The sequence below is a fragment of the Coregonus lavaretus genome (genome assembly GCF_964263955.1).
Source record: "Coregonus lavaretus genome assembly, contig: HAP1_SCAFFOLD_204, whole genome shotgun sequence".
NCBI lineage: Eukaryota > Metazoa > Chordata > Actinopteri > Salmoniformes > Salmonidae > Coregonus > Coregonus lavaretus.
The window spans coordinates 615,302-643,075 of record NW_028163741.1 but is presented as its reverse complement, the minus strand read 5'-3'; the positions used below and the strand labels follow the sequence as shown (position 1 = coordinate 643,075).

Sequence of the window (27,774 nt, the reverse complement as noted above, 5' to 3'; positions counted from 1 at the left end):
TTCACATCACGTCACTCAGTCTGATCTCTGTTCTCTCCCCTTCCTCTCCCGTCTTCCTCTACACATCATCAGCTCTCCTCCTCTCTCTCTCTCTCCTCCAGTCTTCACCAACTCTCTTGTCAGTGCTCAGAGACCAGTCTATTTAGTCATTGCCAACCATGTTTGTATAACACCCATGTACTCTATGCAGCCAGTGTTTTTAGAATGATGAACCCTGTCTTGTAGTTTTACTGTGTGTTGTCCAGATACCCAGTCAAACCCCCTCTGTCCTGTGACGTTGTGTTTTGTATTTTTCTGGAGTCAGCTCATGGTTTGGAATTGACTCTTGGAGTCTATTCCCGACTCCAGGAACTTAGGAACGGGAATCAGAATGGGACTCCAATATTTCTGGATATTAACAGTCCTTCTCCTCCTGTAGACTGAGATCCAGACTGATCCGTCCCTTGCTGAGACATGGCTTCTGACAACACACAGCGCAGCTACTCCATCATCCCATGCTTCATCTTCATAGAGGTAAGACTGTCTGTCTGTCTCTGGTGTTACCTAATAACAGGTAGGACAGTGAGTGCTCTACTGTTTTCAGGTGTGTTCCTTCTTTCTCTCTCTCTTTCTCTGTGACGCTCTCCCTCTCCTCCCTCTCTCTCTCTCTCTCTCTCTCCCTCTCCCTCTCCTCTCTCTCTCTCTCCCTCTCCTCTCTCTCTCTCTCTCTCTCTCTCTCTCTGTCTCTCTCTCTCTGTGACACTCTCTCTCCCTCTCCCTCTCCCTCTCTCTGTGACCCTCTCTCTCTCTCTCTCTCTCTCTCTCTCTGTCTCTCTCTCTCTCTCTCTGTGACACTCTCTCTCCCTCTCCCTCTCTCTCTCTGTGACACTCTCTCTTTCTCTGTGACACTCTTTCTCTCTATCTCTCTCCCTCTCCCTCTCTCCCTCTCCCTCTCCCCCTCTCTCTCCCTCTCCCCCTCTCTCTCCCTCTCTCTCCCTCTCTCTGTCTGAGATAATGCTTACAGCTCCATATTTAATTAACTGTTAAATCCTTTATTATTTTGTTGTTGTTGTTGACCCCCTTTTTCTCCCCAATTTCGATCTTGTCTCATCACTGCAACTCCCCAACGGGCTCGGGAGAGGTCGAAGGTGGGGTCATGCGTCCTCCGAAACATGACCCGCCAAACCGCACTTCTTAACACCCTCCAGCTGCCTGCCAAAGCCTTTTAATCACAGGGAAACGTCTTGAGACGCTGTGCATCAAATCATGACATTCTTCCCTCCTCACATTCATAATTCTGCCAATTCGCTTTGCTTGGTTTTCTTTCTCCTCTTCTAATTCAAGCTGTTTTATCAACTATACAAAATATAGTGCCTTCACAAAGTATTCGTACCCCTTGACTTATTCCACATTTTCTGTTACAGCCTGAATTCAAAATTGATTTACCGTATTTTCCGCACTATAAGGCGCACCGGAGTATAAGCCGCAGCAGCTAAATTGAATGATATTGAATGATGTGTACATATATAAGCCGCACTGGACTATAAGCCGCAGGTGTTTTAATGTTTAATTACCAAATGTAAGGGTTCGTGCACAGAGGGGATTGTCGGGAAAGAGACAAACTGTATCGCTCTCGTAATGTCTGTCTGTCTTGCTCTCGTTCTGTCTCTCGTTCTGTCTCTCGTACCACTCTCGGTTCCACTTTTACTTTTGCGCGCTACCTGTCTCACTCTTTTCCGGCCTCCAGCTTTTCCTGCTGGAGCCCGCCGCTTAAAGGTGGGGGGCGCGGACCGGTCATAGAGCCCATAGAGTTAAAGTTGGTGGACTGTAACCTGTAAAATCCATAGATTTAGGAGGTCTTCTAGTGGCCGTTAGCTGTAAAAATCCATAGATTAGCCGCACCGTTATATAAGCCGCAGGGTCAAAAAATGGGAAAAAAGGCGCGGCTTATAGTCCTAAAATTACGGTAATCGATTTTATTTCTAACCCATCTAAACACAAAATCCCCTAATGACAAAGTGAAAACATGTTTTTAGAACTGTTTACAAATGTATTGAAAATGAAATACTGTTCATATTTAACCTAAGAAACTCACTAGTCCTTGCCGATGACAAGCATAATAATAAATAATATGCCATTTAGCAGACGCTTTTATCCAAAGCGACTTACAGTCATGCGTGCATACATTTTTGTGTATGGGTGGTCCCGGGGATCGAACCCACTATCTTGGCGTTACAAGCGCCATGCTCTACCAGCTGAGCTACAGAGGACCACATACCCATAACATGATGCTACCACCACCATGCTTGAAAATATGAAGTGGTACTCAGTGATGTGTTGGATTTGCCCAAAACATAACACTTTGTAATCAGGATATTTTTTGCAGTGCCTTATTGCAAACAGGATGCATGTTTTGGAATATATTTATTCTGTACAGGCTTCCTTCTTTTCACTGTGTCATTTAGGTTAGTATTGTGGAATAACTACAATGTTGTTGATCCATCCTCAGTTTTCTCCTATAACAGCCATTAAACTCTGTAACTGTTTTAAAGTCACCATTAAACTCATGGTGAAATCCCTGAGCGGTTTCCTTCCTCTCTGGCAACTGAGTTACAAAGGATGCCTGTATCTTTGTAGTGACTGGGTGTATTGATACACCATCCAAATTGTAATTAATAACTTCACCATGCTCAAAGGGATATGCAATGTCAGCTTTTTTTTTTAACCTGTCTACCAATAGGTGCCCTTCTTTGCGAGGCACTGGAAAACCTCCCTGATCTTTGTGGTTGAATCTCTGCTTTAAAATTCACTGCTCGACTGAGGGACCTTACAGATAATTGTATGTGTGGGTGCAGAGATGAGGTAGTCATTCAAAAGTCATGTTAAACACTATTATTGCACACAGAATGAGTCCATGCAACTTATTATGTGACTTGTTAAGCAAATTATTACTCCTGAAATGATTTAGGCTTGCCATAACAAAGGGGTTGAATACTTATTGACTCAAGACATTTGTGCTTTTCATTTTTGATTTAATTTGTAAAAATGTCTAAGAGCAGCCTTCCACTTTATTAGGTATTGTGTGTAGGCCAGTGACACAACATCTCTATTTAATCAATGTGATAAAAGTCAAGGGGTGTGAATACTTTCCGAAGGCAGTGGAATAAAATAAAACATAAATAATAGTAATAACAGAATGATAATAGTGAATAGAAATAACAGTAGAATGGCCTCACCATTACATCAGTACTACAACTACCATCATCATTACTACCACCCCTACTACCATCATCATTAAACTGCTATCATTACCATCACCCCTACTACCATCATCATTACTACTACCACCACCACCATCATTAAACTGCTATCATTACCATCACCCCTACTACCATCATCATTACTACTACTACTACCACCATCATCATTAAACTGCTATCATTACCATCACCCCTACTACCATCATCATTACTACCACTACTACCACCACCATCATTAAACTGCCATCATTACCATCACCCCTACTACCATCATCATTACTACTACTACTACCACCACCATCATTAAACTGCTGTCATTACTACCACCCCTAACATCCATTAAACTGCTATCATTACCATCACCCCAACTACCATTATCATTACTACTACTACCACCATCATTAAACTGCTATCATTACCATCACCCCTACTACCATCATCATTACTACCACTACTACCACCACCATCATTAAACTGCTATCATTACCATCACCCCTACTACCATCATCATTACTACTACTACTACCACCATCATTAAACTGCTATCATTACCATCACCCCTACTACCATCATCATTACTACTACTACTACCACCACCATCATTAAACTGCTATCATTACCCCTACTACCATCATCATTACTACCACTACTACCACCACCATCATTAAACTGATATCATTACCATCACCCCTACTACCATCATCATTACCACTACTACTACCACCACCATCATTAAACTGCTATCATTACCATCACCCCTACTACCATCATCATTACTACTACTACTACCACCCCTAACATCCATTAAACTGCTATCATTACCATCACCCCTACTACCATTACTACTACTATTTGTAATAACAATAATAAGTAAGTTACTGTTTACTATGCAGATGTTATTATCCAGTGTCCCTCAGGCTGTGGCAGGAAAATACATATTTGGCTGCAAGAGGAGCCGTTACTCCTTCGCCCATTAGTATTTCTTGTTTTTCCTCTGGGTTTAATGAGGTAAAAATTGGAATAAATGTAGTAATTTCTGTGAATAATGAATCTCTTGGTGAGGAATATTTATCACTGTAAGGGAGAAAGTGCATCTCTGTTTCTACCTCCCCTGTCGTGCAGTGACCACATACGCGCTCCTCTTTGGGTAGCCATGTCTTTTTATGTCTTCTGGTTTCTATTGCCAATTGTTGGTTAGTGTCCCGAGTGGCGCAGTGGTCTAAGGCACTGCATCGCAGTGCTAGCTGTGCCACTAGAGATCCTGGTTCGAATCCAGGCTCTGTCGTAGCCGGCCGTGACCGGGAGACCCATGGGGCGGTGCACAATTGGTCCAGGGTAGGGGAGGGAATGGCCGGCAGGGATGTTGGTAGAGCATGGTGTTTGCAATGCCAGGGTTGTGGGTTCGATTCCCGCGGGGGGCCAGTATGTAAAATACATACAAATATGTGACTAACTGTAAGTCGCTCTGGATAAGAGCGTCTGCTAAATAATGTAAATGTAAATGGTGGTAAGGATGTACTTGGTAAGGATCTGTCTCTGCTTCGTATCTCTGACAGAGTAGAGATAATCAGCCAATTCATATTCTCTGTTTAGGGCCAGATAGCAATTTAGTCGGCTTTGAGATTTAGTTTCGTTTTTCCAATGTTGTAAATACGAGTCCTTTGATTGGTTCATTTGCATTCTTTCTTTTGAAGCAGTGCTGGTGTCAGCTTGTCTGGTTAGGTCCAACACCAGCTGACTGAGAGTGCTTGTTTCTGGGCTCCGCTCTTGGGTTTGAAGTTGTTTACACTTGTCCCAAGAGCTGAGCAGTAAGTAAACTCTCTCAACTAGAAATTATGTTAGTTAAATAGAGGCTATATACTTGATCTGTATATTTATACACTGAGTGTACAAAACATTAAGAACACCAAATATTTTGTGTTGCACCTGTCTGAATGTTGTGCTTCAGTAGGGTTGTGTTGTCCTGTCTGAATGTCGTGCTACAGTAGGGTTGTGTTGTCCTGTCTGAATGTTGTGCTACAGTAGGGTTGTGTTGTCCTGTCTGAATGCTGTGCTGTCCTGTCTGAATGTTGTGCTACAGTAGGGTTGTGTTGTCCTGTCTGAATGTTGTGCTACAGTAGGGTTGTGTTGTCCTGTCTGAATGCTGTGCTGTCCTGTCTGAATGTTGTGCTACAGTAGGGTTGTGTTGTCCTGTCTGAATGTTGTGCTACAGTAGGGTTGTGTTGTCCTGTCTGAATGCTGTGCTGTCCTGTCTGAATGTTGTGCTACAGTAGTGCTCAGCCACACGAGCCACAGCCTGTTCACCCGGCTACCATCTAGAAGGCGGAGACAGTACAGGTGCATCAAAGCTGGGACAGAGAGACTGAAAAACAGCTTCTATCTCCAGGCCATCAGACTGTTAAACAGCCACCACTAGCCGGCCTCTGCCCAGTACCCTGTCCTGAACATTAGTCACTGTTACTAACCAGCTACCACCTGTTACTCTACCCTGCCTGTAATGTACATAGTCATTGAACACTGGTCACTTTAATTATGGAACACCCCCCCAATTCGTCAGGGCGTGGACTAAAAGGCGTCGAAAGCTTTCCACAGGGATGCTGGCCCATGTTGACTCCAATGCTTCCACAGGGATGCTGGCCCATGTTGACTCCAATGCTTCCACAGGGATGCTGGCCCATGTTGACTCCAATGCTTCCACAGGGATGCTGGCCCATGTTGACTCCAATGCTTCCACAGGGATGCTGGCCCATGTTGACTCCAATGCTTCCACAGGGATGCTGGCCCATGTTGACTCCAATGCTTCCCATACTTGTGTCAAGTTGGCTGGATGTCCGTTGGGTGGTGGACCATTCTTGATACACACAGGAAACTATTGAGCGTGAAAAACCCAGCAGCGTTGCAGGTCTTGACACAAACCGGAGCGCCTGGCAAATACTACCATACCCAGTTCAAAGGCACTTAAATATTTTGTCTTGCCCATTCACCCTCTGAATCACATGTTCTCATCTCTCCCTCTCGCGCTCTCGCTCTCTCGCTCAAGCTTTCTGTCTCTCTCTCTCGCGAGCTCTGTCTCTCTCTCTCTCTCTCGAGCTCTGTCGCTCTGTCTCTCGCTCTCTCTCGCGAGCTCTGTCTCTCTCTCGCGAGCTCTGTCTCTCTCTCTCTCTCGCGAGCTCTGTCTCTCTCTCTCTCTCTCTCTCGAGCTCTGTCACTCTCTCTCTCGCGAGCTCTGTCTCTCTCTCTCTCGCGAGCTCTGTCTCTCTCTCTCTCGCGAGCTCTGTCACTCTCTCTCTCTCTCGCGAGCTCTGTCACTCTCTCTCTCTCTCTCGCGAGCTCTGTCTCTCTCTCTCTCTCGCGAGCTCTGTCTCTCTCTCTCTCTCGCGAGCTCTGTCTCTCTCTCTCTCTCTCTCGCGAGCTCTGTCTCTCTCTCTGTCTCTCTCTCTCTCTCTCGCGAGCTCTGTCTCTCTCTCTCTCTCGCGAGCTCTGTCACTCTCTCTCTCTCGCGAGCTCTGTCACTCTCTCTCTCTCGCGAGCTCTGTCACTCTCTCTCTCTCGCGAGCTCTGTCTCTCTCTCTCTCGCGAGCTCTGTCTCTCTCTCTCTCGCGAGCTCTGTCTCTCTCTCGCGAGCTCTGTCTCTCTCTCTCTCTCGCGAGCTCTGTCTCTCTCTCTCTCTCTCTCTCGCGAGCTCTGTCTCTCTCTCTCGCGAGCTCTGTCTCTCTCTCGCGAGCTCTGTCTCTCTCTCTCGAGCTCTGTCTCTCTCTCTCTCGCGAGCTCTGTCTCTCTCTCTCTCTCGAGCTCTGTCGCTCTGTCTCTCGCTCTCTCTCGCGAGCTCTGTCTCTCTCTCGCGAGCTCTGTCTCTCTCTCTCTCTCGCGAGCTCTGTCTCTCTCTCTCTCTCTCTCTCGAGCTCTGTCACTCTCTCTCTCGCGAGCTCTGTCTCTCTCTCTCTCGCGAGCTCTGTCTCTCTCTCTCTCGCGAGCTCTGTCACTCTCTCTCTCTCTCGCGAGCTCTGTCACTCTCTCTCTCTCTCTCGCGAGCTCTGTCTCTCTCTCTCTCTCGCGAGCTCTGTCTCTCTCTCTCTCTCGCGAGCTCTGTCTCTCTCTCTCTCTCTCTCGCGAGCTCTGTCTCTCTCTCTGTCTCTCTCTCTCTCTCTCGCGAGCTCTGTCTCTCTCTCTCTCTCGCGAGCTCTGTCACTCTCTCTCTCTCGCGAGCTCTGTCACTCTCTCTCTCTCGCGAGCTCTGTCACTCTCTCTCTCTCGCGAGCTCTGTCTCTCTCTCTCTCGCGAGCTCTGTCTCTCTCTCTCTCGCGAGCTCTGTCTCTCTCTCGCGAGCTCTGTCTCTCTCTCTCTCTCGCGAGCTCTGTCTCTCTCTCTCTCTCTCTCTCGCGAGCTCTGTCTCTCTCTCTCGCGAGCTCTGTCTCTCTCTCGCGAGCTCTGTCTCTCTCTCTCGAGCTCTGTCTCTCTCTCTCTCGCGAGCTCTGTCTCTCTCTCTCTCGCGAGCTCTGTCACTCTCTCTCTCTCTCGCGAGCTCTGTCACTCTCTCTCTCTCTCTCGCGAGCTCTGTCTCTCTCTCTCTCTCGCGAGCTCTGTCTCTCTCTCTCTCTCTCTCTCGCGAGCTCTGTCTCTCTCTCGCACGAGCTCTGTCTCTCTCTCTCTCGCGAGCTCTGTCACTCTCTCTCTCGAGCTCTGTCACTCTCTCTCTCTCTCGCGAGCTCTGTCACTCTCTCTCTCTCGCGAGCTCTGTCACTCTCTCTCTCTCTCGCGAGCTCTGTCTCTCTCTCTCTCTCTCTCGCGAGCTCTGTCTCTCTCTCGCGCTCTGTCTGTCTCGTTCTTTCTCGCTCTGAGAGAAACCGGAGGGCCTGCCATCTGTGTGATTTAAATGTTTTGGGGTCACTTGTTTTTAGATGGTTGTTAAATTTGATGGCTCTTTTTATCTATTTGAATAAGGAGGGGGTATTGGCCCAATTCTGCTCTACATGCGTTATTTTGAGTTTTTCTTTGCACTTGCAATATAGTCTTGCAAAACTCTGCATGCAGTATTTCAATTGGATGTTTGTCCCATTTGGTAAATTCATTATTAGAGAGCGGACCCCATACTTCGCTGCCATATAGAGCAATTGGTTCTATAACTGATTGAAACATTTTTAGCCAGATTCTAATTGGAATTTCAATTTTAATGTTCCTTTTAATGGCATAGAACGCTCTTCTTGCTTTGTCTCTCAGCTCGTTCAAAGCCATGTGAAAGATACCAAGCTACAATTTAAGGGGCTTTATTGGCATGGGAAACATATGTTTACATTACCAAAGCAAGTGAAATAGATAATAAACTAAAGTGAAATAAACAATCAGAAATGAACAGTAAACATTACACTCAGAAGTTCCAAAAGAATAAAGACATTTCAAATGTCATATTATGGCTATATACAGTGTTGTAATGATGTGCAAATAGTTAAAGTACAAATGTATTTACAATGGTGTTTGTTCTTCACTGGTTGCCCTTTTCTTGTGGCAACAGGTCACAAATCTTGCTGCTGTGATGGCACACTGTGGTATTTCACCCAATAGATATGGGAATTGATTAAAATGTGATTTGTTTTCGAACACTCCAGCCTGAGTGGAGTGTCTTGACTGTCAGGAGTCGTGGGTAGTATATCTCTGCTGGGGCCATGGGACTCTGCTGCTGTGTCTGATTGGTTAGCTGCTCCCAGTAATACCCGGAGGCTGTGATATGGAGGCAGTGTTTTTCTGTTTATTCATTATCGGTGCGAACACACGCACACACACCCTGTTTCACGCAGCCTTACCTCTGCTCCTCGACACCCTTTGGTCTAAAGTAGTGGATTATGTAGGGAAGAGGGTGCCATTTGGGACGTAGGAGTGTGAATATTGGGTGAATACAGATAGACATTGTATTTATCAAACCAACTAAGTGCCTCATCACATCTCCTGCTGTGAGTACTGCAGCCTCATCACATCTCCTGCTGTGAGTACTGTAGCCTCATCACATCTCCTGCTGTGAGTACTGGAGCCTCATCACATCTCCTGCTGTGAGTACTGTAGCCTCATCACATCTCCTGCTGTGAGTACTGGAGCCTCATCACATCTCCTGCTGTGAGTACTGCAGCCTCATCACATCTCCTGCTGTGAGTACTGCAGCCTCATCACATCTCCTGCTGTGAGTACTGTAGCCTCATCACATCTCCTGCTGTGAGTACTGTAGCCTCATCACATCTCCTGCTGTGAGTACTGCAGCCTCATCACATCTCCTGCTGTGAGTACTGTAGCCTCATCACATCTCCTGCTGTGAGTACTGTAGCCTCATCACATCTCCTGCTGTGAGTACTGCAGCCTCATCACATCTCCTGCTGTGAGTACTGTAGCCTGGGTACTGCTACTGTACTGGATGTATGATGAGTGGTGTGTGTGGTGGGGGGGGGGGGGGCGGCATCTTGAATAATACACACGTATGTGTGTGACTACTTGGCAAGGTTGCTTCTCACAGAGTTAAACACACATGGGGCCATGAATATCTGTAGTCTGTTGTATCAAGAGAGGAACAGAAATTCTACATGACATTGACATTAGGGAATAGGGCCAAAAGAAGTGCACTGGGGGGATAGGGTGCCATCCTATTGGTGGTGAATTTAAGGCGTTGGCTCACTATATCATTACATTTTTAGTCATTTAGCAGATGCTCTTATCCAGAGCGACTTACAGGAGCAATTAGGGTTAAGCGCCTTGCTCAAGGGCACATCGACAGATTTTTTCACCTAGTCGGCTCGGGGATTAGAACCAGCGACCTTTCGGCTACTGGCACAACGCTCTTAACCACTAAGCTACCTGCTGCCCCACTATGAGACTGTAACTGTTTCCATCTAACAGGGCCCATCAGCACCCACATGTGAACTTCATAGGAGCATGTCAAATTGGATGTCAAATGAAAGCTAAGAGTCTATATTGTTGAGAAATGAAGGCATATATATATACATAGGAGTAAGTAATGTAATAAAGTAATGGCTTTGATTTCTGGTCAAACAGATGGAAAAGGGGTCTTGGACAACATCTAACAGAAAGTCTAAAAAGGTAGAAATACATCAAAACACAATAATGTTGAAGACCCCTGCCAACTAAAATCAACACATATTTAGTTTTGGAGAAATTAGTTTAAGATACATTGCCTTGTGCCTTGTGATTCCGCTGCCAAAAACCCATGATAGATCCTTAGTGATGTGGACACAGAGGAACTTGAATCTCTCGACCTGCTCCACTACAGCCCCGTCGGTGTGGATGGGGGCGTGCATTACATTTTGTCTGCTGGGAGATTTGAAAAGTCATAGTCAATCGATCAATAATACACTGCTCAAAAAAATAAAGGGAACACTTAAACAACACAATGTAACTCCAAGTCAATCACACTTCTGTGAAATCAAACTGTCCACTTAGGAAGCAACACTGATTGACAATAAATGTCACATGCTGTTGTGCAAATGGAATAGACAACAGGTGGAAATTATAGGCAATTAGCAAGACACCCCCAAATAAAGGATTGGTTTTGCAGGTGGTGACCACAGACCACTTCTCAGTTCCTATGCTTCCTGGCTGATGTTTTGGTCACTTTTGAATGCTGGCGGTGCTTTCACTCTAGTGGTAGCATGAGACGGAGTCTACAACCCACACAAGTGGCTCAGGTAGTGCAGCTCATCCAGGATGGCACATCAATGCGAGCTGTGGCAAGAAGGTTTGCTGTGTCTGTCAGCGTAGTGTCCAGAGCATGGAGGCGCTACCAGGAGACAGGCCAGTACATCAGGAGACATGGAGGAGGCCGTAGGAGGGCAACAACCCAGCAGCAGGACTGCTACCTCCGCCTTTGTGCAAGGAGGAGCAGGAGGAGCACTGCCAGAGCCCTGCAAAATGACCTCCAGCAGGCCACAAATGTGCATGTGTCTGCTCAAACGGTCAGAAACAGACTCCATGAGGGTGGTATGAGGGCACGACGTCCACAGGTCGGGGTTGTGCTTACAGCCCAACACGGTGCAGGACGTTTGGCATTTGCCAGAGAACACCAAGATTGGCAAATTCGCCACTGGCGCCCTGTGCTCTTCACAGATGAAAGCAGGTTCACACTGAGCACATGTGACAGACGTGACAGAGTCTGGAGACGCCGTGGAGAACGTTCTGCTGCCTGCAACATCCTCCAGCATGACTGGTCTGGCGGTGAGTCAGTCATGGTGTGGGGTGGCATTTCTTTGGGGGGCCGCACAGCCCTCCATGTGCTCGCCAGAGGTAGCCTGACTGCCATTAGGTACCGAGATGAGCTCCTCAGACCCCTTGTGAGACCATATGCTGGTGCGGTTGGCCCTGGGTTCCTCCTAATGCAAGACAATGCTAGACCTCATGTGGCTGGAGTGTGTCAGCGGTTCCTGCAAGAGGAAGACATTGATGCTATGGACTGGCCTGCCCGTTCCCCAGACCTGAATCCAATTGAGCACATCTGGGACATCATGTCTCGCTCCATCCACCAATGCCACGTTGCACCAAACACTGTCCAGGAGTTGGCGGATGCTTTAGTCCATGTCTGGGAGGAGATCCCTCAGGAGACCATCCGCCACCTCATCAGGAGCATGCCCAGGCGTTGTAGGGAGGTCATACAGGCACGTGGAGGCCACACACACTACTGAGCCTCATTTTGACTTTTTTTAAGGACATTACATCAAAGTTGGATCAGCCTGTAGTGTGGTTTTCCACTTTAATTTTGAGTGTGACTCCAAATCCAGACCTCCGTGGGTTGATAAATTTGATTTCCATTGATAATTTTTGTGTGATTTTATTGTCAGCACATTCAACTATGTAAAGAAAAAAGTATTTAATAAGATTATTTCATTCATTCAGATCTAGGATGTGTTATTTTAGTGTTCCCTTTATTTTTTTGAGCAGTGTATAATAATACTCTTAGCAAAAATGTTTATCTTTAATTTACAATCTGTAGAAACTATGAGAAAGGTTCAGAACTTTTGTGAAACAGCACAGTGGAAAAATATATGTAATCAAAACTGGATGGTCTTCAGAGATAGATGGGAGGGGTTGAGTGGAGTTGGAGGTGGGACTAAAAACAACAAGATAACTCATGTAAAATATAATGTCCGTAAAATGTATACAGCGCCTTCAGAAAGTATTCAGCCCCTTGACTTTTTCCACATTTTGTTTTGTTACAGCCTTATTCCAAAATTGATTAAATAGTTTTTTTCCCTCGTCAATCTACACACAATACCCCATATAACAAAGCAAAAACTGTTTTTTAGGAATGTTTGCTAATTTATTTTTAAAAAAAATAAAGAACTGAAATATTACATTTACATAAGTATTCAGACCCTTTACTCAGTACTTTGTTGAAGCACCTTTGACAGCGATTACAGCCTCGAGTCTTCTTGGGTATGACGCTACAAGCTTGGCACACCTGTATTTGGGGAGTTTCTCCCATTCTTCTCTGCAGATCCTCTCAAGCTCTGTCAGGTTGGATGGGGAGCGCCGCTGCACAGCTATTTTCAGGTCTCTCCAGAGATGTTCAATCGGGTTCAAGTCCAGGCTCTGGCTGGGCCACTCAAGGACATTCAGAGACTTGTCCCGAAGCCACTCCTGCATTGTCTTGGCTGTGTGCTTAGGGTCATTGTCCTGTTGGAAGGTGAACCTTCGCCCCAGTCTGAGGTCCTGAGCGCTCTGGAGCAGGTTTTCATCTAGGATCTCTCACTACTTTGCTCCGTTCGTCTTTGCCTCGATCCTGACTAGTCTCCCAGTCCCTGCCACTGAAAAACATCCCCACAGCATGATGCTGCCACCACCATGCTTCACTGTAGGGATGGTGCCAGGTTTCCTCCAGACGTGGGGCTTGGCATTCAGGTCAAAGAGTTCAATCTTGGTTTCATCAGACCAGAGAATTCTGTTTCTCATGGTCTGAGAGTCTTTAGGTGCCTTTTGGCAAACTCCAAGCGGGCTGTCATGTGCCTTTTACTGAGGAGTGGCTTCCGTCTGGCCACTGTGGTGGAAATTCTAAAGAAGAGACTGTAGGTTCTTCCAACAACAACTTTATTATACGATTTGCAAAAATGGAGAAATCAACAATCGACTCAAATAGTTCAGAGTTGAAAGCCCAACGGACAGAGTTGTCTCCTTTTTATAGAAAGTACATCCTCTTATCTGTGTGACAGTTAGCAGATGTGCAGAAACAGGGCCAAACAGAGTTGTAAAAAGTAATTTAGCTCATCTGTGCAGATCAAGATAGCTGATATCTCTGGAGCTCTGTCAAAGGGACCATCGGGTTATTGGTCTCCTCCCTGACCAAGGCCCTTCTCCCCCGATTGCTCAGTTTGGCCGGGCGGCCAGCTTTAGGAAGAGTCTTGGTGGTTCCAAACTTCTTCCATTTAAGAATGATGGAGGCCACTGTGTTCTTGGGGACCTTCAATGCTGTAAACATATTTTGGTACCCTTCCTCAGATCTGTGCCTCAGCACAATCCTGTCTCGGAGCTCTACGGACAATTCCTTCGACCTCATGGCAAGGTTTTTGCTCTGACATTCACTGTCAACTGTGGGACCTTATATATACAGGTGTGTGCCTTTCCAAATCATGTCCAATCAATTGAATTTACCACAGGTGGACTCCAATCAAGTTGTAGAAACATCTCAAGGATGATCAATGGAAACAGGATGCACCTGAGCTCAATTTCGAGTCTCATAGCTAAGGGTCTGAATACCTACAGTGGGGAAAAAAAGTATTTAGTCAGCCACCAATTGTGCAAGTTCTCCCACTTAAAAAGATGAGAGGCCTGTAATTTTCATCATAGGTACACGTCAACTATGACAGACAAAATGAGAAAAAAAAATCCAGAAAATCACATTGTAGGATTTTTAATGAATTTATTTGCAAATTATGGTGGAAAATAAGTATTTGGTCAATAACAAAAGTTTCTCAATACTTTGTTATATACCCTTTGTTGGCAATGACACAGGTCAAACGTTTTCTGTAAGTCTTCACAAGGTTTTCACACACTGTTGCCGGTCCATTCCTCCATGCAGATCTCCTCTAGAGCAGTGATGTTTTGGGGCTGTCGCTGGGCAACACGGACTTTCAACTCCCTCCAAAGATTTTCTATGGGGTTGAGATCTGGAGACTGGCTAGGCCACTCCAGGACCTTGAAATGCTTCTTACGAAGCCACTCCTTCGTTGCCCGGGCGGTGTGTTTGGGATCATTGTCATGCTGAAAGACACAGCCACGTTTCATCTTCAATGCCCTTGCTGATGGAAGGAGGTTTTCACTCAAAATCTCATGATACATGGCCCCATTCATTCTTTCCTTTACACGGATCAGGTGTCCTGGTCCCTTTGCAGAAAAACAGCCCCAAAGCATGATGTTTCCACCCCCATGCTTCACAGTAGGTATGGTGTTCTTTGGATGCAACTCAGCATTCTTTGTCCTCCAAACACGACGAGTTGAGTTTTTTACCAAAAAGTTATATTTTGGTTTCATCTGACCATATGACATTCTCCCAGTCCTCTTCTGGATCATCCAAATGCACTCTAGCAAACTTCAGACGGGCCTGGACATGTACTGGCTTAAGCAGGGGGACACGTCTGGCACTGCAGGATTTGAGTCCCTGGCGGCGTAGTGTGTTACTGATGGTAGGCTTTGTTGCTTTGGTCCCAGCTCTCTGCAGGTCATTCACTAGGTCCCCCCGTGTGGTTCTGGGATTTTTGCTCACCGTTCTTGTGATCATTTTGACCCCACGGGTGAGATATTGCGTGGAGCCCCAGATCGAGGGAGATTATCAGTGGTCTTGTATGTCTTCCATTTCCTAATAATTGCTCCCACAGTTGATTTCTTCAAACCAAGCTGCTTACCTATTGCAGATTCAGTCTTCCCAGCCTGGTGCAGGTCTACAATTTTGTTTCTGGTGTCCTTTGACAGCTCTTTGGTCTTGGCCATAGTGGAGTTTGGAGTGTGACTGTTTGAGGTTGTGGACAGGTGTCTTTTATACTGATAACAAGTTCAAGCAGGTGCCATTAATATAGATAACGAGTGGAGGACAGAGGAGCCTCTTAAAGAAGAAGTTACAGGTCTGTGAGAGCCAGAAATCTTGCTTGTTTGTAGGTGACCAAATACTTATTTTCCACCATAATTTGCAAATAAATTCATTAAAAATCCTACAATGTGATTTTCTGGATATTTTTTTCTCAATTTGTCTGTCATAGTTGACGTGTACCTATGATGCAAATTACAGGCCTCTCTCATCTTTTTAAGTGGGAGAACTTGCACAATTGATGGCTGACTAAATACTTTTTTTCCCCACTGTATGTAAATAAGGTATTTCTAAAGACCTGTTTTCACTTTATAGTTATGGGGTGTTGTGTGTAGATTTACAGTGGGGGGGAAAAGTATTTAGTCAGCCACCAATTGGTCAAGTTCTCCCACTTAAAAAGATGAGAGAGGCCTGTAAGTTTCATCATGGGTACACGTCAACTATGACAGACAAATTGAGAAAAAAAAATCCAGAAAATCACATTGTAGGATTTTTTATGAATTTATTTGCAAATTATGGTGGAAAATAAGTATTTGGTCACCTACAAACAAGTACGATTTCTGGCTCTCACAGACCTGTAACTTCTTCTTTAAGAGGCTCCTCTGTCCTCCACTTGTTACCTGTATTAATGGCACCTGTTTGAACTTGTTATCAGTATAAAAGACACCTGTCCACAACCTCAAACAGTCACACTCCAAACTCCACTATGGCCAAGACCAAAGAGCTGTCAAAGGACACAAGAAACAAAATTGTAGACCTGCACCAGGCTGGAAAGATTGAATCTGCAATAGGTAAGCAGCTTGGTTTGAAGAAATCAACAGTGGGAGCAATTATTAGGAAATGGAAGACATACAAGACCACTGATAATCTCCCTCGATCTGGGGCTCCACGCAAGATCTCACCCCGTGGGGTCAAAATGATCACAAGAACGGTGAGCAAAAATCCCAGAACCACACGGGGGGGACCTAGTGAATGACTTGAGAGAGCTGGGACCAAAGTAACAAAGCCTACCATCAGTAACACACTACGCCGCCAGGGACTCAAATCCTGCAGTGCCAGACGTGTCCCCCTGCTTAAGCCAGTACAGGTCCAGGCCCGTCTGAAGTTTGCTAGAGTGCATTTGGATGATCCAGAAGAGGATTGGGAGAATGTCATATGGTCAGATGAAACCAAAATATAACTTTTTGGTAAAAACTCAACTCGTCGTGTTTGGAGGACAAAGAATGCTGAGTTGCATCCAAAGAACACCATACCTACTGTGAAGCATGGGGGTGGAAACATCATGCTTTGGGGCTGTTTTTCTGCAATGGGACCAGGACGACTGATCCGTGTAAAGGAAAGAATGAATGGGGCCAAGTATCGTGAGATTTTGAGTGAAAACCTCCTTCCATCAGCAAGGGCATTGAAGATAAAGTGGTCCTCTGTAGCTCAGCTGGTAGAGCACGGTGCTTATAACACCAAGGTAGTGGGTTCGATCCCCGGGACCACCCATACACACAAAAAAAAAAATTATGCACGCATGACTGTAAGTCGCTTTGGATAAAAGCGTCTGCTAAATTGCATATTATTAAATTATTATAAAATGTGGCTGGGTCTTTCAGCATGACAATGATCCCAAACACACTGCCCGGGCAACGAAGGAGTGGCTTCGTAAGAAGCATTTCAAGGTCCTGGAGTGGCTTAGCCAGTCTCCAGATCTCAACCCCATAGGAAATCTTTGGAGGGAGTTGAAAGTCTGTGTTGCCCAGCGACAGCCCCAAAACATCACTGCTCTAGAGGAGATCTGCATGGAGGAATGGGCCAAAATACCAGCAACAGTGTGTGAAAACCTTGTGAAGACTTACAGAAAACGTTTGACCTGTGTCATTGCCAACAAAGGGTATATAACAAAGTATTGAGAAACTTTTGTTATTGACCAAATACTTATTTTCCACCATAATTTGCAAATAAATTCATTAAAAATCCTACAATGTGATTTTCTGGATTTTTTTTTCTCAATTTGTCTGTCATAGTTGACGTGTACCTATGATGACAATTACAGGCCTCTCTCATCTTTTTAAGGGGGAGAACTTGCACAATTGGTGGCTGACTAAATACTTTTTTTCCCCACTGTATATTTACATTTACATTTATATTTACGTCATTTAGCAGACGCTCTTATCCAGAGCGACTTACAGTTAGTGAATACATATATATATATATATATATATATATATATATATATATATATATATATTTTTTTATACTGGCCCCCCCGTGGGAAACGAACCCACAACCCTGGCGTTGCAAACGCAATGCTCTATCAACTGAGCTACATCCCCTGCCGGCCATTCCCTCCCCTACCCTGGACGACGCTGGGCCAATTGTGCGCCGCCCCGTGGTTCTCCCGGTCGTGGCTGGCTGCGACAGGGCCTGGATTCGAACCAGGATCTCTAGTGGCATAAGGCTCTAGTGGCATAAGGCTGTAATGTAACACAAAATGTGGAAAAAGTCAAGGGGTGTGAATGCTTTCCAAAGGCACTGTAAGAGGAGATCACCGTGACTGAACGGTCACGTGGAATTTTACTGCGGTCATGACTCATGACTGCCGGTGTGGTGGTAATATGGTCACCGCAACAGCCCCATGCCTGCTCAGCCCTCCGTTTCTAGTAGTCCACGATCAGCTCCTTTGTCTTGCCTACGTTGAGAGCGAGCTTGTTGTCTCTGACCTCCCTATAGGCTGTCTAATCAGGCCTGCCAACGTCGTGTCGTCAGCAAACTTAATGATGGCGTTGGAGTCATGGGTGAACAGGGAGTACAGGAGGGGACTAAGCACACACCCCTGTGGGGCTCTGTGTTGAGGGTTAGCGTGGCAGATGTACCCTGGGGTCGGCCCGTCAAGAAGTCCAGGATCCAGTTGCAGTGGGAGTTGTTCAGTCCCAGGGTCCTTAGCTTAGTGTTGAGCCTAGTTCTGGTGAGTCAATTTTCCTTTTATTTGAAGTTTTATTTTATTCCCATGAAGCTGCTCATTTTATTTCTCATTTTATAACCCGTATCCAGGTTAGATAGATAGATGGTACCCGTATCCAGGTTAGATAGATAGATGGTACCCGTATCCAGGTTAGATAGATAGATAGATGGTACCCGTATCCAGGTTAGATAGATAGATGGTACCCATATCCAGGTTAGATAGATAGATAGATGGTACCCGTATCCAGGTTAGATAGATAGATAGATGGTACCCGTATCCAGGTTAGATAGATAGATAGATGGTACCCGTATCCAGGTTAGATAGATAGATGGTACCCGTATCCAGGTTAGATAGATAGATAGATGGTACCCGTATCCAGGTTAGATAGATAGATGGTACCCGTATCCAGGTTAGATAGATAGATGGTACCCGTATCCAGGTTAGATAGATAGATGGTACCCATATCCAGGTTAGATAGATAGATAGATGGTACCCATATCCAGGTTAGATAGATAGATAGATGGTACCCGTATCCAGGTTAGATAGATAGATAGATGGTACCCGTATCCAGGTTAGATAGATAGATAGATGGTACCCGTATCCAGGTTAGATAGATAGATAGATGGTACCCGTATCCAGGTTAGATAGATAGATAGATGGTACCTGTATCCAGGTTAGATAGATAGATGGTACCCGTATCCAGGTTAGATAGATAGATGGTACCTGTATCCAGGTTAGATAGATAGATGGTACCCGTATCCAGGTTAGATAGATAGATGGTACCCATATCCAGGTTAGATAGATAGATAGATGGTACCCGTATCCAGGTTAGATAGATAGATGGTACCCGTATCCAGGTTAGATAGATAGATGGTACCTGTATCCAGGTTAGATAGATAGATAGATGGTACCCGTATCCAGGTTAGATAGATAGATAGATGGTACCCTTATCCAGGTTAGATAGATAGATAGATGGTACCCGTATCCAGGTTAGATAGATAGATAGATGGTACCCATATCCAGGTTAGATAGATAGATAGATGGTACCCGTATCCAGGTTAGATAGATAGATAGATGGTACCCATATCCAGGTTAGATAGATAGATAGATGGTACCTGTATCCAGGTTAGATAGATAGATAGATGGTACCCGTATCCAGGTTAGATAGATAGATGGTACCTGTATCCAGGTTAGATAGATAGATAGATGGTACCCATATCCAGGTTAGATAGATAGATAGATGGTACCTGTATCCAGGTTAGATAGATAGATAGATGGTACCCGTATCCAGGTTAGATAGATAGATAGATGGTACCCATATCCAGGTTAGATAGATAGATAGATGGTACCTGTATCCAGGTTAGATAGATAGATAGATGGTACCCGTATCCAGGTTAGATAGATAGATGGTACCCGTATCCAGGTTAGATAGATAGATAGATGGTACCCGTATCCAGGTTAGATAGATAGATGGTACCCGTATCCAGGTTAGATAGATAGATAGATGGTACCCATATCCAGGTTAGATAGATAGATAGATGGTACCCATATCCAGGTTAGATAGATAGATAGATGGTACCCGTATCCAGGTTAGATAGATAGATGGTACCTGTATCCAGGTTAGATAGATAGATGGTACCCGTATCCAGGTTAGATAGATAGATGGTACCCATATCCAGGTTAGATAGATAGATAGATGGTACCCATATCCAGGTTAGATAGATAGATAGATGGTACCTGTATCCAGGTTAGATAGATAGATAGATGGTACCCGTATCCAGGTTAGATAGATAGATAGATAGATAGATAGATAGATAGATAGATGGTACCCGTATCCAGGTTAGATAGATGGTACCCGTATCCAGGTTAGATAGATAGATAGATAGATGGTACCCGTATCCAGGTTAGATAGATGGTACCTGTATCCAGGTTAGATAGATAGATAGATAGATGGTACCCGTATCCAGGTTAGATAGATAGTTAGATAGATAGATGGTACCCATATCCAGGTTAGATAGATAGATGGTACCCATATCCAGGTTAGATAGATAGATGGTACCCGTATCCAGGTTAGATAGATAGATAGATAGATAGATGGTACCCGTATCCAGGTTAGATAGATAGATGGTACCCGTATCCAGGTTAGATAGATAGATAGATGGTACCCGTATCCAGGTTAGATAGATAGATAGATGGTACCCGTATCCAGGTTAGATAGATAGATGGTACCCGTATCCAGGTTAGATAGATAGATGGTACCCGTATCCAGGTTAGATAGATAGATAGATGGTACCCATATCCAGGTTAGATAGATAGATAGATGGTACCCGTATCCAGGTTAGATAGATAGATAGATGGTACCCGTATCCAGGTTAGATAAAGCACACTTCTATTGTTAGGATATGTCATTTCTTTAAAGACGTTGCTGCTAGTGGTATTGCTGTAAGATATGATATATAAAAAGTTTTATACTTTCTTTTAAAACAGCCTAGTTTATTTGTTATGGCAACTTGTTTTAAATCCTTCACTATTTCAGCAGGGCTCTCTACTCGTTAGGTTTAGTGTTCCCCACACTGTTTTAAATCCTTCACTATTTCAGCAGGTCTCTCTACTCGTTAGGTTTAGTGTTCCCCACACTATTTTAAATCCTTCACTATTTCAGCATGTCTCTCTACTCGTTAGGTTTACTGTTCCCCACACTGTTTTAAATCCTTCACTATTTCAGCAGGTCTCTCTACTCGTTAGGTTTAGTGTTCCCCACACTATTGTAAATCCTTCACTATTTCAGCAGGTCTCTCTACTCGTTAGGTTTAGTGTTCCCCACACTATTTTAAATCCTTCACTATTTCAGCAGGTCTCTCTACTCGTTAGGTTTAGTGTTCCCCACACTATTGTAAATCCTTCACTATTTCAGCAGTTCTCTCTACTCGTTAGGTTTAGTGTTCCCCACACTATTGTAAATCGTTCACTATTTCAGCAGGTCTCTCTACTCGTTAGGTTTAGTGTTCCCCACACTATTTTAAATCCTTCACTATTTCAGCAGGGCTCTCTACTCGTTAGGTTTAGTGTTCCCCACACTATTTTAAATCCTTCACTATTTCAGCAGGGCTCTCTACTCATTAGGTTTAGTGTTCCCCACACTATTTTAAATCATTCACTATTTCAGCAGGTCTCTCTACTCGTTAGGTTTAGTGTTCCCCACACTATTTTAAATCCTTCACTATTTCAGCAGGTCTCTCTACTCGTTAGGTTTAGTGTTCCCCACACTATTTTAAATCCTTCACTATTTCAGCAGGGCTCTCTACTCATTAGGTTTAGTGTTCCCCACACTATTTTAAATCATTCACTATTTCAGCAGGTCTCTCTACTCGTTAGGTTTAGTGTTCCCCACACTATTTTAAATCCTTCACTATTTCAGCAGGTCTCTCTACTCGTTAGGTTTAGTGTTCCCCACACTATTTTAAATCCTTCACTATTTCAGCAGGTCTCTCTACTCGTTAGGTTTAGTGTTCCCCACACTGTTTTAAATCCTTCACTATTTCAGCAGGTCTCTCTACTCGTTAGGTTTAGTGTTCCCCACACTGTTTTAAATCCTTCACTATTTCAGCAGGTCTCTCTACTCGTTAGGTTTAGTGTTCCCCACACTATTTTAAATCCTTCACTATTTCAGCAGGTCTCTCTACTCGTTAGGTTTAGTGTTCCCCACACTGTTTTAAATCCTTCACTATTTCAGCAGGTCTCTCTACTCGTTAGGTTTAGTGTTCCCCACACTATTTTAAATCCTTCACTATTTCAGCAGGTCTCTCTACTCGTTAGGTTTAGTGTTCCCCACACTGTTTTAAATCCTTCACTATTTCAGCAGGTCTCTCTACTCGTTAGGTTTATTGTTCCCCACACTATTTTAAATCCTTCACTATTTCAGCAGGTCTCTCTACTCGTTAGGTTTAGTGTTCCCCACACTATTTTAAATCCTTCACTATTTCAACAGGTCTCTCTACTCGTTAGGTTTAGTGTTCCCCACACTGTTTTAAATCCTTCACTATTTCAGCAGGTCTCTCTACTCGTTAGGTTTAGTGTTCCTCACACTATTTTAAATCCTTCACTATTTCAGCAGGTCTCTCTACTCGTTAAAATAGTGTGGGGAACACTAAACCTAAATCCTTCACTATTTCAGCAGGTCTCTCTACTCGTTAGGTTTAGTGTTCACCACACTGTTTTAAATACTTCACTATTTCAGCAGGTCTCTCTACTCGTTAGGTTTAGTGTTCCTCACACTATTTTAAATCCTTCACTATTTCAGCAGGTCTCTCTACTCGTTAGGTTTAGTGTTCCCCACACTATTTTAAATCCTTCACTATTTCAGCAGGTCTCTCTACTCATTAGGTTTAGTGTTCCCCACACTATTTTAAATCCTTCACTATTTCAGCAGGTCTCTCTACTCGTTAGGTTTAGTGTTCCCCACACTGTTTTAAATCGTTCACTATTTCAGCAGGTCTCTCTACTCGTTAGGTTTAGTGTTCCCCACACTATTTTAAATCCTTCACTATTTCAGCAGGTCTCTCTACTCATTAGGTTTAGTGTTCCCCACACTGTTTTAAATCCTTCACTATTTCAGCAGGTCTCTCTACTCGTTAGGTTTAGTGTTCCCCACACTATTTTAAATCCTTCACTATTTCAGCAGGTCTCTCTACTCGTTAGGTTTAGTGTTCCCCACACTATTTTAAATCCTTCACTATTTCAGCAGGTCTCTCTACTCGTTAGGTTTAGTGTTCCCCACACTATTTTAAATCCTTCACTATTTCAGCAGGTCTCTCTACTCGTTAGGTTTAGTGTTCCCCACACTATTTTAAATCCTTCACTATTTCAGCAGGTCTCTCTACTCGTTAGGTTTAGTGTTCCTCACACTATTTTAAATCCTTCACTATTTCAACAGGTCTCTCTACTCGTTAGGTTTAGTGTTTCCCACACTGTTTTAAATCCTTCACTATTTCAGCAGGTCTCTCTACTCGTTAGGTTTAGTGTTCCTCACACTATTTTAAATCCTTCACTATTTCAGCAGGTCTCTCTACTCGTTAAAATAGTGTGGGGAACACTAAACCTAAATCCTTCACTATTTCAGCAGGTCTCTCTACTCGTTAGGTTTAGTGTTCACCACACTGTTTTAAATACTTCACTATTTCAGCAGGTCTCTCTACTCGTTAGGTTTAGTGTTCCTCACACTATTTTAAATCCTTCACTATTTCAGCAGGGCTCTCTACTCGTTAGGTTTAGTGTTCCTCACACTATTTTAAATCCTTCACTATTTCAGCAGGGCTCTACTCATTAGGTTTAGTGTTCCCCACACTATTTTAAATCCTTCACTATTTCAGCAGGTCTCTCTACTCGTTAGGTTTAATGTTCCCCACACTATTTTAAATCCTTCACTATTTCAGCAGGTCTCTCTACTCATTAGGTTTAGTGTTCCCCACACTATTTTAAATCCTTCACTATTTCAGCAGGTCTCTCTACTCATTAGGTTTAGTGTTCCCCACACTATTTTAAATCGTTCACTATTTCAGCAGGTCTCTCTACTCGTTAGGTTTAGTGTTCCCCACACTATTTTAAATCCTTCACTATTTCAGCAGGTCTCTCTACTCGTTAGGTTTAGTGTTCCCGACACTATTTAAAATCCTTCACTATTTCAGCAGGTCTCTCTACTCATTAGGTTTAGTGTTCCCCACACTATTTTAAATCCTTCACTATTTCAGCAGGTCTCTCTACTCGTTAGGTTTAGTGTTCCCCACACTATTTTAAAATCCTTCACTATTTCAGCAGGTCTCTCTACTCGTTAAAATAGTGTGGGGAACACTAAACCTAAATCCTTCACTATTTCAGCAGGTCTCTCTACTCGTTAGGTTTAGTGTTCACCACACTGTTTTAAATTCTTCATTATTTCAGCAGGTCTCTCTACTCGTTAGGTTTAGTGTTCCTCACACTATTTTAAATCCTTCACTATTTCAGCAGGTCTCTCTACTCGTTAAAATAGTGTGGGGAACACTAAACCTAAATCCTTCACTATTTCAATAGGTCTCTCTACTCATTAGGTTTAGTGTTCCCCACACTGTTTTAAATCCTTCACTATTTCAGCAGGTCTCTCTACTAGATAGGTTTAGTGTTCCCCACACTATTTTAAATACTTGACTATTTCGGCAGGTCTCTCTACTCGTTAGGTTTAGTGTTCCCCACACTGTTTTTTAAATCCTTCACTATTTCAGCAGGTCTCTCTACTCGTTAGGTTTAGTGTTCCCCACACTATTTTAAATCCTTCACTATTTCAGCAGGTCTCTCTACTCGTTAGGTTTAGTGTTCCCCACACTATTTTAAATCCTTCACTATTTCAGCAGATCTCTCTACTCGTTAGGTTTAGTGTTCCCCACACTATTTTAAATCCTTCACTATTTCAGCAGGTCTCTCTACTCGTTAGGTTTAGTGTTCCCCACACTATTTTAAATCCTTCACTATTTCAGCAGGTCTCTCTACTCGTTAGGTTTAGTGTTCCCCACACTATTGTAAATCCTTCACTATTTCAGCAGGTCTCTCTACTCGTTAGGTTTAGTGTTCCCCACACTATTTTAAATCCTTCACTATTTCAGCAGGGCTCTCTACTCATTAGGTTTAGTGTTCCCCACACTATTTTAAATCATTCACTATTTCAGCAGGTCTCTCTACTCGTTAGGTTTAGTGTTCCCCACACTGTTTTAAATCCTTCACTATTTCAGCAGGTCTCTCTACTCGTTAGGTTTAGTGTTCCCCACACTATTTTAAATCCTTCACTATTTCAGCATGTCTCTCTACTCGTTAGGTTTACTGTTCCCCACACTGTTTTAAATCCTTCACTATTTCAGCAGGTCTCTCTACTCGTTAGGTTTAGTGTTCCCCACACTGTTTTAAATCCTTCACTATTTCAGCAGGTCTCTCTACTCGTTAGGTTTAGTGTTCCCCACACTGTTTTAAATCGTTCACTATTTCAGCAGGTCTCTCTACTCGTTAGGTTTAGTGTTCCCCACACTATTGTAAATCCTTCACTATTTCAGCAGGTCTCTCTACTCGTTAGGTTTAGTGTTCCCCACACTATTTTAAATCCTTTACTATTTCATCAGGTCTCTCTACTCGTTAGGTTTAGTGTTCCCCACACTATTGTAAATCCTTCACTATTTCAGCAGTTCTCTCTACTCGTTAGGTTTAGTGTTCCCCACACTATTGTAAATCGTTCACTATTTCAGCAGGTCTCTCTACTCGTTAGGTTTAGTGTTCCCCACACTATTTTAAATCCTTCACTATTTCAGCAGGGCTCTCTACTCGTTAGGTTTAGTGTTCCCCACACTATTTTAAATCCTTCACTATTTCAGCAGGGCTCTCTACTCATTAGGTTTAGTGTTCCCCACACTATTTTAAATCATTCACTATTTCAGCAGGTCTCTCTACTCGTTAGGTTTAGTGTTCCCCACACTATTTTAAATCCTTCACTATTTCAGCAGGGCTCTCTACTCATTAGGTTTAGTGTTCCCCACACTATTTTAAATCATTCACTATTTCAGCAGGTCTCTCTACTCGTTAGGTTTAGTGTTCCCCACACTATTTTAAATCCTTCACTATTTCAGCAGGTCTCTCTACTCGTTAGGTTTAGTGTTCCCCACACTATTTGAAATCCTTCACTATTTCAGCAGGTCTCTCTACTCGTTAGGTTTAGTGTTCCCCACACTGTTTTAAATCCTTCACTATTTCAGCAGGTCTCTCTACTCGTTAGGTTTAGTGTTCCCCACACTGTTTTAAATCCTTCACTATTTCAGCAGGTCTCTCTACTCGTTAGGTTTAGTGTTCCCCACACTATTTTAAATCCTTCACTATTTCAGCAGGGCTCTCTACTCGTTAGGTTTAGTGTTCCCCACACTATTTTAAATCCTTCACTATTTCAGCAGGGCTCTCTACTCATTAGGTTTAGTGTTCCCCACACTATTTTAAATCCTTCACTATTTCAGCAGGTCTCTCTACTCGTTAGGTTTAGTGTTCCCCACACTATTTTAAATCCTTCACTATTTCAGCAGGGCTCTCTACTCATTAGGTTTAGTGTTCCCCACACTATTTTAAATCATTCACTATTTCAGCAGGTCTCTCTACTCGTTAGGTTTAGTGTTCCCCACACTATTTTAAATCCTTCACTATTTCAGCAGGTCTCTCTACTCGTTAGGTTTAGTGTTCCCCACACTATTTGAAATCCTTCACTATTTCAGCAGGTCTCTCTACTCGTTAGGTTTAGTGTTCCCCACACTGTTTTAAATCCTTCACTATTTCAGCAGGTCTCTCTACTCGTTAGGTTTAGTGTTCCCCACACTGTTTTAAATCCTTCACTATTTCAGCAGGTCTCTCTACTCGTTAGGTTTAGTGTTCCCCACACTATTTTAAATCCTTCACTATTTCAGCAGGGCTCTCTACTCATTAGGTTTAGTGTTCCCCACACTATTTTAAATCATTCACTATTTCAGCAGGTCTCTCTACTCGTTAGGTTTAGTGTTCCCCACACTATTTTAAATCCTTCACTATTTCAGCAGGGCTCTCTACTCATTAGGTTTAGTGTTCCCCACACTATTTTAAATCATTCACTATTTCAGCAGGTCTCTCTACTCGTTAGGTTTAGTGTTCCCCACACTATTTTAAATCCTTCACTATTTCAGCAGGTCTCTCTACTCGTTAGGTTTAGTGTTCCCCACACTATTTGAAATCCTTCACTATTTCAGCAGGTCTCTCTACTCGTTAGGTTTAGTGTTCCCCACACTGTTTTAAATCCTTCACTATTTCAGCAGGTCTCTCTACTCGTTAGGTTTAGTGTTCCCCACACTGTTTTAAATCCTTCACTATTTCAGCAGGTCTCTCTACTCGTTAGGTTTAGTGTTCCCCACACTATTTTAAATCCTTCACTATTTCAGCAGGGCTCTCTACTCGTTAGGTTTAGTGTTCCCCACACTATTTTAAATCCTTCACTATTTCAGCAGGGCTCTCTACTCATTAGGTTTAGTGTTCCCCACACTATTTTAAATCCTTCACTATTTCAGCAGGTCTCTCTACTCGTTAGGTTTAGTGTTCCCCACACTATTTTAAATCCTTCACTATTTCAGCAGGGCTCTCTACTCATTAGGTTTAGTGTTCCCCACACTATTTTAAATCATTCACTATTTCAGCAGGTCTCTCTACTCGTTAGGTTTAGTGTTCCCCACACTATTTTAAATCCTTCACTATTTCAGCAGGTCTCTCTACTCGTTAGGTTTAGTGTTCCCCACACTATTTGAAATCCTTCACTATTTCAGCAGGTCTCTCTACTCGTTAGGTTTAGTGTTCCCCACACTGTTTTAAATCCTTCACTATTTCAGCAGGTCTCTCTACTCGTTAGGTTTAGTGTTCCCCACACTGTTTTAAATCCTTCACTATTTCAGCAGGTCTCTCTACTCGTTAGGTTTAGTGTTCCCCACACTATTTTAAATCCTTCA

At 43.6% G+C, this 27,774-nt stretch overlaps 1 protein-coding gene across 1 annotated transcript in view; it reads left to right on the top strand.

The window, feature by feature from the left end:
- The first annotated feature begins 418 nt into the window (after positions 1–418).
- The window catches only part of LOC311117816 (phospholipid phosphatase-related protein type 1), a 76,993-nt gene continuing 49,637 nt past the window's right edge, over positions 419–27,774 (top strand). The window contains exon 1 of the mRNA XM_084192724.1: positions 419–513. Coding sequence (XP_084048850.1) covers positions 454–513 — 60 coding nt within the window. The 5' untranslated portion in view covers positions 419–453. The remainder of the gene's footprint in view (positions 514–27,774) is intronic.